At 41.4% G+C, this 10,228-nt stretch overlaps 2 protein-coding genes across 3 annotated transcripts; both read left to right on the top strand.

Annotated features, from left to right (window-relative positions):
- The first annotated feature begins 211 nt into the window (after nucleotides 1-211).
- LOC137912709 (zinc finger Ran-binding domain-containing protein 2-like) lies at nucleotides 212-4,020 on the top strand. 2 transcript variants are annotated; one of them, XM_068756843.1, is made up of 11 exons: nucleotides 212-331; nucleotides 949-1,001; nucleotides 1,081-1,189; nucleotides 1,327-1,409; nucleotides 1,493-1,569; nucleotides 1,873-2,025; nucleotides 2,106-2,175; nucleotides 2,233-2,305; nucleotides 2,962-3,021; nucleotides 3,473-3,619; nucleotides 3,834-4,020. In XM_068756843.1, the coding sequence occupies exons 1-11, from the start codon at nucleotides 276-278 to the stop codon at nucleotides 3,883-3,885; spliced, it is 933 nt and encodes a 310-aa protein (XP_068612944.1). In that variant the 5' UTR covers nucleotides 212-275; the 3' UTR covers nucleotides 3,886-4,020. The 2 variants fall into 2 exon arrangements, with proteins under 2 accessions (XP_068612944.1, XP_068612943.1); XM_068756842.1 differs by having other exon boundaries at nucleotides 2,106-2,305.
- Nucleotides 4,021-5,286: 1,266 nt separating this feature from the next.
- Nucleotides 5,287-7,487, top strand: LOC137912714 (prostaglandin E2 receptor EP3 subtype-like). Its single transcript, XM_068756849.1, has 2 exons — nucleotides 5,287-6,138; nucleotides 6,804-7,487. The coding sequence occupies exons 1-2, from the start codon at nucleotides 5,287-5,289 to the stop codon at nucleotides 7,128-7,130; spliced, it is 1,179 nt and encodes a 392-aa protein (XP_068612950.1). The 3' UTR covers nucleotides 7,131-7,487.
- The last annotated feature ends 2,741 nt before the right edge of the window (nucleotides 7,488-10,228 follow it).

Raw genomic sequence — 10,228 nt, 5'->3', positions numbered from 1 at the left:
TACAACATGCTTCACGTGTCAATGGTTTGTTAAATAAAGTATTATCACAGTGTGGGCTTTTAGAATATTAACACTGCCTGGAATAAATATGTTCGTGCCCCAGCGGTACACTGCACGCTATATGAATGAATTCACGCTTTCTTAATACCAGCATGGAACTCTGTTTTTAAAGCGCTATTATAAACACGTGAAGGCAGCACATTCCTCCCTGCGCTAACTGTGAGCGCAGCGCGCCGCACGCCCCTGAAAGCTAGTCGCTGTTATCGGCCGCGAAGATGTCGGGAAAGAGTTTCCGCGTGAGCGACGGTGACTGGATTTGTCCTGACAAAAAGTAAGTGTTCGGTAAAGTCAAATAGTCATTACTACATTTACTCGTTCCTTGCATATTAAATTAGATATGTGCAGAAGTCCTGCTAGCTCGCTAGCTTAGGCCTTAGGGATGTGGCTCCCGCAAAGGCTGCGTGGCTAAGTTGCCAGCTAATGTTAATTGTTGGCGTATTTCCCCCGTTTCGCCCGCGATAAGGAGAATAAAAAAACAGAAGACCAAGCGTATTTGTGCCGGCGAGGAGCTGTGTATCAGCGCGTCTGAGTTTAAACGCTCAGTGTGCGCACACTTGTAAAACATGGCAAGCTAGCAGTAATTAGCTTCTGTGGGTTTTGGCGAGAGAGCACATTTATTATTGGGGGGGTTTGCAACGTTGAGAAGTCAAATAGTCACGACTGTAAAGTCCATCTAATACTGCCAGAAATATCATGTTTCGTGCAGCTGCTGACGTTTGACACACGGCGTCCAAAAGAAAGAAGCCTACAGGCTAATGTGGCGCATGAAAAGTTAACCGCACAACTCGTTATGCTTGGTTTGCGTTAGCTGAAGCCTGAAATAATATAATAGGTAACTCAATGTAGTACTCGTATCCATAATTTATTTATCTCCTTGTTACTTTACAGATGTGCAAATGTGAACTTTGCTAGAAGAACCAGTTGTAACAGATGTGGCAGAGGTGAGTCCTCCTATATGCAAAATAATATTGCATTGTGTAAACTTTATTCATCTGGGGAAACATTGTTTTGTTTCTGCAGAAAAAACCACGGAGGCAAAGATGATGAAAGCGGGGGGGACAGAGATTGGAAAAACTCTGGCGGAGAAAAGTCGAGGCCTCTTCAGTGCCAACGATTGGCAATGCAAGACGTGAGTTCTTACTCATTGTATGAACATCAACGCTAAACCGGATGGTGGGATAGCGAGACAAATGGCTTTCTGATAATGGGTGACATGATTGTTATTTCTTTTGAGCTGTACCAAGTCTCTTTTTGGTTTTCATGCAGATGTGGCAATGTGAATTGGGCTAGAAGATCAGAGTGTAACATGTGTAACACCCCAAAATACGCCAAACTTGAAGAGAGAACAGGTAGGCCGGCTGAATGTTTTGCCATTTTTCCAGATTCCTCCAGTTAGTAGTGCACGTTTTATTTTCCCGTCTCTGGCTTTCAGGCTATGGCGGAGGTTTCAATGAAAGGGAGAATGTGGAATACATTGAGCGTGATGAATCTGATGGTGAATATGATGAGGTGAGTCTTCCCTAAAACCAAGTTAAATAATCACCTTTGCCCTGTAGTAAATGCTACCCTACTTTTCAGATCTTGAGTGATTGAGCTGCTTAAAGGATAATTTAGTTCAATTAATACCCTTCAAACAAGGGCTAGAACGCGGTGGTATCCCTTTCTCATCCAGCAGTGAACTGCGTCGTCTTTTTGGCTTCATAGAAGATCCAAATGGATTAATCTGAACCTGAATTCTTCATTTTACCTGAAACTATTTAATTATATTTCCTTTGTACAACGTGATCAAGTGTGTCCCTTTCAATGTCGCAGTTTGGTAGGAAAAAGAAAAAGTTTCGAGGAAAACCCAACAGCACATCTTCCTCCAAAGAAAGTGAAAAGAAAGAAGTTCCGAAAGCAGCGGCAGAAGAGGATGAGGAGGAGGATGAGGAAGAAGATGGTGACCTTTCCAAATACAAATTGGATGTAAGTTTTGTGTCCCTGACTGAGAATTCAAAAGAACAAATCTTCTGATTGAAGCTAATTTTATCAAATTATCTCTCCAGGATGATGATGATGATGAAGAAGATGGAGACCTGTCAAAGTACAACCTGGATTCCAGTGATGATGATGATGGTGGCGGTGGTGGTGGTGGTGGTGGCGGTGATGATGACGGACCAGCTAAGGCAAAAGGAAGCCCTTCAGGTTCTTCCCGCTCCCGCTCCTCCTCGCGCTCCTCCAGCTCCAGTTCTCGGTCGAGGTCCAGGTAAAGGGTACAGGTCAAGGGTAACTCCAGGCAAAATGTCAGTATCAGCTCAATCTTCCTTCTGATTCGTTGATCAATATAAACTACATGTCCTGCAATGCCGATGTGTTCTCCTTTCTGTGATGTCATAAACTTCATGTACATGATGGTGACTTTTCACAATAACATTTTTATTTTGACTCCCCTTTGACATCAGATGGAATAATTGTTTGTTGGAGTGCATTCTGGCTTTTTATCTCTTCTCCATCCTCCTGGAGTTGGCACACGCTTTAGATCTTTTTCTATTTGGGTGGTTATTTCACATTTGTTTTATTTAAAGTATCATTTGATGCAGGAGAGGCCTGTCCGCCTTGAAGGTGTCAACAATCTGCTGTTTTGGCAAATGATAGAAATAGTTTTTTTGTGTTTGTAATCAAATCACAATATTGACTGGAACATTTATATATAGGACCTTGCATAGAGGAGTAAAAAAAAAAAAAAAAGGTTTTCAGGGTCTTGTTTGCTTTAGATTTGGGCAGATCACCCATCACTACAGGTATGCGATAAAGGACAACGAAAGTTTTCTTCAAATGTCTCCCACGATTTAGAAGTCTCATGATCCATCCAAAGTGTCTTGCTCAGGAAATATTGGAAAGGTTCTGGTTTTTGTCTTTCAGGTCCCGCTCTCGGAGCTCTTCCAGTTCCAGATCTGGATCTCGCTCGAGGTCCCACTCCAGGTGAATGAGGTGACATGCACTCTCTCCCTACGAGAGTGTATGAATGGGGGTGAAGGCTCCAGAAGAGCTCGGCTCTTATAGCAGGAGTTTGAACAAAGACTAGAATAGTGATTATTCCTTTCGAGCAGTCCAAACAAATGGAAATCCTTTAACGCTTGAGAACTGACGAGAGTTATGTCACATCGGTCAGGCCCATCATTACGATACTGGCTAACGGGCTGAATTGAGTTTTAATTTAATGACCCGAGGCCTGCATAGATCCTGGGGTCTTAATGAAGCGTGTCTCAGCAGTGGTGCCTTCATCTGCTGAGCTTCACGGCATCTCGGTTAGAAATCGCAGCGCTATTAATCCACAATTAAAGACTCTAAATCGTGAAGCTTAATAAATGCCCGCACTGGTGAAACTCTCTTGATCTTACTGACCTCGGTGCTTGGTTCATTCCTCCAAAAGATCCAGCTCCAAGTCTGGAAAGGGCTCCTCTCCCCAGAAGAGGTCCCGCTCACCCTCCTCATCCGAGAGGCCGGAGAAACGCAGTCGCTCCCGGTCCTCATCTGGAGGGAGAAAGAGGAGGCGTTCGAGATCACGTTCGTCCGAAAGGTTTGGGTTTCTGTGGAATACCACAATGGCACTGATTATCATTAGCCGACTGTCGCCCCGCTTATGGATCTTCAGACTTGCAGCAGTTTGTTCACATGTCGCCTTGTTAACTTCTTATTTCTGTGCTCTGCCCTCGTTACTTGTTCATGTAGGGTAAACTCGATGTGAGTAGTCGCTGACCTCGTTCTTCTTCCCATGGTGTTTGTGATTTCAGATGCCGTTCCTCTGGATCCTCCCAGTCTGGCTCCAGTTCTAAAAAGAAATAACGTTATTATGGTCTTTAAAACAAAGAAAGGAACCTTAAGACAAGTGCATGTTGTGTTTCAAAGTAACTCCCACCCCCCTGCATTTTCATGGGAAAGTCTCACTTCCCTCAGGAAAGAGGGTGACTTATCTTCTGCCACTGTTGGTACGTGCCCCCCTTTCAACGCCGTATGCACCCCAATGTTTGATGTCTGTAACCTAAGAAAATCAGAAACTGTGAAAAGACTGTCCCCGTTTAAACCCATTCTGCCTAATATCTTTGTGGCATTACTTTGATTCTCATCTGTGAATAATTGGAAGTTATAACTTTTTTTGGCCATAGAAAACATGTTTTTCTTTATAAATTATATCTTCTGTTTAAAAAAAAAAATCAAACTAATTTAGAATGCAAGAAGTTGTAGCATTGAGTTCTGCTCCATTCTGATTGTCTGGATGAACATTTTCTTGTTTTTTTTTTTCAAGGTAAGTATTTTACTTTTTGATATTGCTTGTTTAGAGGACTTCGCAGTAAAGGAAACGGGCTCATTGAGGTTTTCGTATTTTTACTTTTTAAACAATTGACGTTCAGCTTTGTACGTCTTGGGTAAATGATTTATAGAAATTACAGATTGTGATCATTGATACACCAACGATAAGCATTTAGGCAAAATGTCCTGATTAATGGTAGAATGTGGCAACGCTGTCCCATCAGTAAAACAACTGAAATGTACTTGTGCAAATAAAGTTCTGTCAACGCTGCGTCTGATGTTTTTGGTTGGGCTTTTATTAGGTTTGAACACTGGTACCGTCAAACGAGTGAGTAAAATCCAATATAGACTGAGACTCAAGTTGTATTAAACAGTCAACTACTTATTTGAACACAACCTCCTGTCTTTTCCTTAATGTGCCTAAATTTATCTATAGAACTTAAATGCATCAGCCCGTGTAAGAAGCTCCATGATAATGCACTGCCTTTTTGCTTTGTGGTCAATAGATGGCGCTGTTTGATAACTGTCAGAGCCATTGCTGGTGGGCGGTCAGGAAACTTTAGTCAAATAAAAATGTCACCAGCTGCGTTCACGTTGAGTTCTGCATCATGAATCAATAGCATTTAAACTATATTTAGGCCTATGCATTGATTAAGCAGGACCTAATGAGAATAATTATATAATAAACCGAAATAAGTCAAATTGTATGGAGATCATTGACGCAATGTGTCACACGAGATGATAACCTAAACGCAACTCAATGGTGAACGAGCCTCCTGATTGGCGCAGAGGAGTGCGCTTCTCTCTATTAGTCCCGCCCTCTGAGCGTAAAGGACCTGGCGCGCTTTTACGCACCAAATTCATATGGAGCAGTTCGCAGCGCAAGAGGATGTCGGATATAACTTTGGATTTGCTGCTTTAATCCTACCTTAAAGGATGACTACGAACGACTGTGGTTATCTAAAGGGTTTACAAACCAGTTTTGGAGAGATGCTGAGCGCAAACTTATCCAAGTCATTTGGTGATGGTAATGTCACCAAGAATTCTAGTTGTGGATCTGTATCAGTTGGTTTCCCCATCGCCATGATGATCACCGGCATGGTGGGCAACACGCTGGCTCTCATCCTGGTGTACGTCTCCTACAGAAAGAAGGAGAACAGAAGGAAAAAGTCCTTTCTGCTCTGCATCGGATCTTTGGCGTTAACCGACCTGTTCGGACAGCTTTTGACAAGTCCAATAGTAATATCAGTCTACCGGGCTGATCTGAAGTGGGAGCGCATCGACTCGTCTGGCAATCTGTGCGCCTTTTTCGGCGTGTGCATGACAACCTTTGGGCTGTGCGCGCTGTTCCTCTCCAGCGCCATGGCAATCGAAAGGGCTATGGCGGTGACAAACCCCCACTGGTACTCGAATAACATGAAGACAAGCGTCACGAAGCAGACTTTGGCTGTCATTTGGTGTCTGGTGTTTTTATTCGCGCTGCTGCCCATCGCAGGAGTTGGGAAATACACGCGCCAGTGGCCGGGCACGTGGTGCTTCATCAGCACGGGGGACAGGGAGGTCTCGGGAAACATGTTTTTCGCCATCACTTTCGCAGCACTTGGAATCGTTTCTCTGGTCGTTACATTTTCTTGCAACGTAATGACAATCCGGGGATTAATAATCCGGTGTAAAACGAAGTCTGGCACTTCTCAGTCTTCAAAACAGTGGGAACGGCTCACCACGGAGACCGTCGTCCAACTGTTAGGGATTATGTGCGTCCTTCTTATATGCTGGTCTCCCCTGCTGGTATGTTTGTTGTTGATGTTGTTGTTGTGTAACAGGGACTGCAGCCTATATCCTCCTCTTATTATATAACCTCTAGTCATCATGACCAGGTGTGTGTAAAGATAAACAGTACTTAAGAGTATCTGTTTTAAATGAAACGTCTTTCTATTCCTATGATAAAGAAGCTATTGTCATAATTCACAATTTTAAGTTATAAGTTAGCTGCCTGTCACTCCCTCCCTCCCCTCTCTCTCTCTCTACACACAGACACACACACACACACACACCTTACCAGTCCCGTAAATGCAGTTATGTATGATTCCTTTGACATACTGCTGCCATTCTCCGTTAAGGAGCAATCTACTTAGCTGGGTCTGCTCTTGGGGGTCTGCTCATCATGCTCCACTCTGAGGTCATCCACTGTCAGGTGCATATTTAATAGTCCAACCAGGGATATTAATAGAAGTAACAGCTTGGATGAAAGAGAAGTGTACCTGAAGCGTGAACATTGTTTTTCAGAGTGATTCAATGTCCACAATAGTGTTATAAATAATAAATATGAAGGAAAAATAAGTACAAGTGTGCAGACATTAAACAATGAAAAGGCTTTTTTTTTCTCTCATTCATGCATTAAATATAATGTTTAAAACTCGTGGTCCACAGCTTGTGTCTGCTTCCCTCCGCAGGTTCTAATGGTGAGGATGATCTCTACCCGGGTCTCCTCTCATGAGTGTAATTCAACAGCAGTGACCTCAAATCAAATTCCAGGGCGGGACGTCAATTTAGACTGCAACTTTTTCCTGACAGCCATCCGCATGGCCTCCCTCAACCAAATCCTGGATCCATGGGTCTATCTGCTCTTAAGGGAGATCCTCTTGCGCAAGTTCTGCATCGTGGCTAACGCAGTGTCCAACTGCTCCATAGAGGACCAGAAGGATACGCAGACGGCATTGAATGCTGCTAACAAGCAGCAACGTGACAGCAACAGCCTGCACAAACCACAAAGTAGCTAAGTATGTGGGGGCAATGGCAGGATTGGTAACTTGTGATTTTGAAGCCAGGACACGAATTTGGATGCACTTTTTGTTCTGCATTGCGAAAGTCGTGAATTTTTTGTCTGTGTTCTCCACAAAAGGATATTGTGCAAAATAAGACAAGAGCAGTCCCTGTTGTGCCGTTAATGAGAACCAGTCCACTCTCCTCTGGACACATTTGTTTTGCTGAAAACATTAAACCTTTCCAGCCTGTCGGTGCATGACTGCATCAGCTCTTGCATTTAGCAGACGCAACACTCATTGTTCCATTTCAGTTGTGAGAATGGCCCAAGAATTGAACTTGTGACTCTAAAATGACATATATGGAAATGTAGAATCACATGCTGTTAGTAAATGAACTGATTTATCGCTGTCAACAACTTGAAGTCATAATTCAACTAAATGACAAACAGATTTTTGAATGTCAATAAAATAAGACATTTTGAATTACTTATGTTTAGTTTAAAATACCTGAAATGTTTTTTTAAGGATGTAAATATATATATATATATAAATTCTAAACTGGAGCCAATTATTGATTGTAAGAATATGTATTAGTGTCTAGTTGTTGTAAGTAGTACAATATACCATTTGTGGTATTTCAAAGCAACTAGCACTAGGAAACAGGAATTTATATTGTTCAAGGTTTTTTCTCCTGGTTTTAAATACACTGGTAAAATGTGCAATTGTTTGTTTATTTACACAGTTTTATTTTCAGAGTATTTTTGTTCCTAGTCTTATTAATGCTAAAATGTATGAAGGAAAGAACTGTGTAGATTCATGTTGCTTAACACTGCAAGTTGGATGACAGGATGAACCTTTGCGCAAATCCTGCATATTTAATTGGATTTAAACTTTTAGCGCTTATTGGTACGCAGTACGTGATGATGATACATGTAGATAACAGCTGAACGGGACATTTCTGCAGTCTTGTGAAGAGTAGTAACATACGTAGTGGGTACAAGCTCATGAGTGCAAACATACATAATGGAATTTAATAGATTCAAAAAGCATTTTGAGCCACTTGTACAAACGTTAAACATTAAATGTTGCTTCAAAGGTTTTCATCAGGCCAAATGCTGTCCACATAATACTCTTCCACAGAGTATACACACCTCTCTGACATTGCTTTTAAATGTGAGTAAATCTTGTTGCACAATACAGTTTTTCCAAAGGTCTCAGAGGATGAGCGTTGCTCAATTTCCTTGACGTAGATTAGAGAAACATTTACAAATGTGACTCAAAAAAAGTGGGACATTATGCAGAACAGGAAAAAAAAAGGACGTGATAATTTACCAAACCTTTTATATACACTCTCAACCAAACACAATAATGTACTTCATCAACTCCCAAAACATCCCTGTTTAAGATGGCATGTGAGCGGATCACAACGTTATATGCAAGGCACATCCTCAATAGAACTGATTGTTGCTACGGTAACCTTCAGGATATGGTAGAATTTCTCACACCAGCACAACAAATCTCCCACTTTGCCACCTCGGCCAATAACATCAGACCTAAATATCTTATGGGAAATTAGTGAACGATAAAACAGCACTGCCTTAATATCCCACTCACACATGGTTTTAGTGAAACTATAGAAGTAAAACATTTATTTGGGAGCATGTTGCAAATGAATCAATAATATGGCACCATTCGGGATTGTGGCGTTAACCAGCAGCTGTGAATGTGCCACCTGGAATCCATGCAGCACCACACAAATGAAAACACAAATGTATTTCTTAATAAGTCATTTTTATCTCACGGTCATAAGGAGCATTCGTTTTCATGAATGCTGCCTTGATCCCTCTCGAGTCTCTGCAATATATCTTCTTGTTGTCGGCATATGGTCGCCTAATGCTGTACTTAATATGCACATAAAAATTAACATCAGAGGGGTGTATCCATGCATTTGTTCTCAAGTTGCAGCAATACATGGAGGGATTCATAATTGACCCAGCTTCCACTTGAATCTCAAGCTTTCAATTCTTCAGTTAAGGAAAAATAAATATACCACAGAATATCGTCTTGAAGGTAATTTGCCCTAAACGTGGTTGTAAATGTTCCATGGTCTCTCATCTATTCCAACCCTTTCAATGGAAAAGAAAATGGCTCAATTATCATTCATTCCATGTAAATAGAAAACATAATACATTTCCACCCTCCTCGGTGTACCCAATAAAAACCAGATTGTTTACAAGGTGTGCTTTGTGAGACTACAACGCACCCTCAAGAGAAATGAACACTCATCAGAACACGGGGAGCTATGCAATAAATGCAGTTTATTGATCCACACATCGTAACATTTAAAGCCGATGATAGTGGCTTTATTAGGACGTACTGTACATTTCAGAATCTGAAAGGCTGTCCACTACAAAAAAAAATGCTATCCAGGTTTGGCTTGCTCACATGAGTGATACTCATTTGTGTTTTAGCAGGCATTATCAAGGAAGGGTCCAGCAACAGCCTCAGTTGGAGTGTACAATTACAAAATGATTTGAAACAGACCTTCTGAGGTTGGGATCCGGCTTTGCCAGCTGGCTCTGTGATGCGCACTCAAGTCACTAATGCATGGAAGTGATTTACTGACAGCCTCATTAACTCTGGAGTCACTGAATGCATTAAGAATTCAAGCCATAAAAATATATTATTAGACAGGGAAAAAAAAAAAAAAAAGATTGTTGCAGTGAGCAGGCGTCCTTTCAGGCCTTCTCTCTGTGTGGTATCATGGAATCACAAATGGCTTATAATACATGGTGAGGTGAAATCAGAAGATACAACTCTTACTATCACAATGTTATTTTAGCACTTTATATACTTTGTCATCTTTTTTTTTTTTGGGGGGGGGGGTGGGTGGTGGGTTGTATTGATTCTACATGCAAAGTACTTTTGATTAATTTTATTACAGTATTGTTGTGTAATGTAATTATATTAAAAAGGTACTATGTTTTATGTATGTGATATTCTTCATGGTTACAAAAAAACTTAAAAAGTTATACGACTTCACTGTGAAACTAATTCATGGCTGACGCAGAAATAATTTGCCTCCTGAATGAACTCTGACTCAGTAGCACAAG

The sequence above is a fragment of the Brachionichthys hirsutus genome, unplaced genomic scaffold, assembly GCF_040956055.1.
Source record: "Brachionichthys hirsutus isolate HB-005 unplaced genomic scaffold, CSIRO-AGI_Bhir_v1 contig_468, whole genome shotgun sequence".
NCBI lineage: Eukaryota > Metazoa > Chordata > Actinopteri > Lophiiformes > Brachionichthyidae > Brachionichthys > Brachionichthys hirsutus.
This window is presented reverse-complemented; position numbering and strand designations above follow the sequence as displayed.

Excerpts from the sequence above, each read along its gene's own strand:
- LOC137912709 (XM_068756842.1), top strand. The coding sequence starts at position 276 with ATGTCGGGAAAGAGTTTCCGCGTGAGCGACGGTGACTGGATTTGTCCT. Across the intron at positions 2,306-2,961 it reads AGTTCTCGGTCGAGGTCCAG|GTCCCGCTCTCGGAGCTCTT; the intron begins GTAAAGGGTACA and ends TTTGTCTTTCAG. Across the intron at positions 3,022-3,472 it reads CGCTCGAGGTCCCACTCCAG|ATCCAGCTCCAAGTCTGGAA; the intron begins GTGAATGAGGTG and ends TTCCTCCAAAAG.
- LOC137912714 (XM_068756849.1), top strand. The coding sequence starts at position 5,287 with ATGACTACGAACGACTGTGGTTATCTAAAGGGTTTACAAACCAGTTTT. Across the intron at positions 6,139-6,803 it reads TATGCTGGTCTCCCCTGCTG|GTTCTAATGGTGAGGATGAT; the intron begins GTATGTTTGTTG and ends TTCCCTCCGCAG.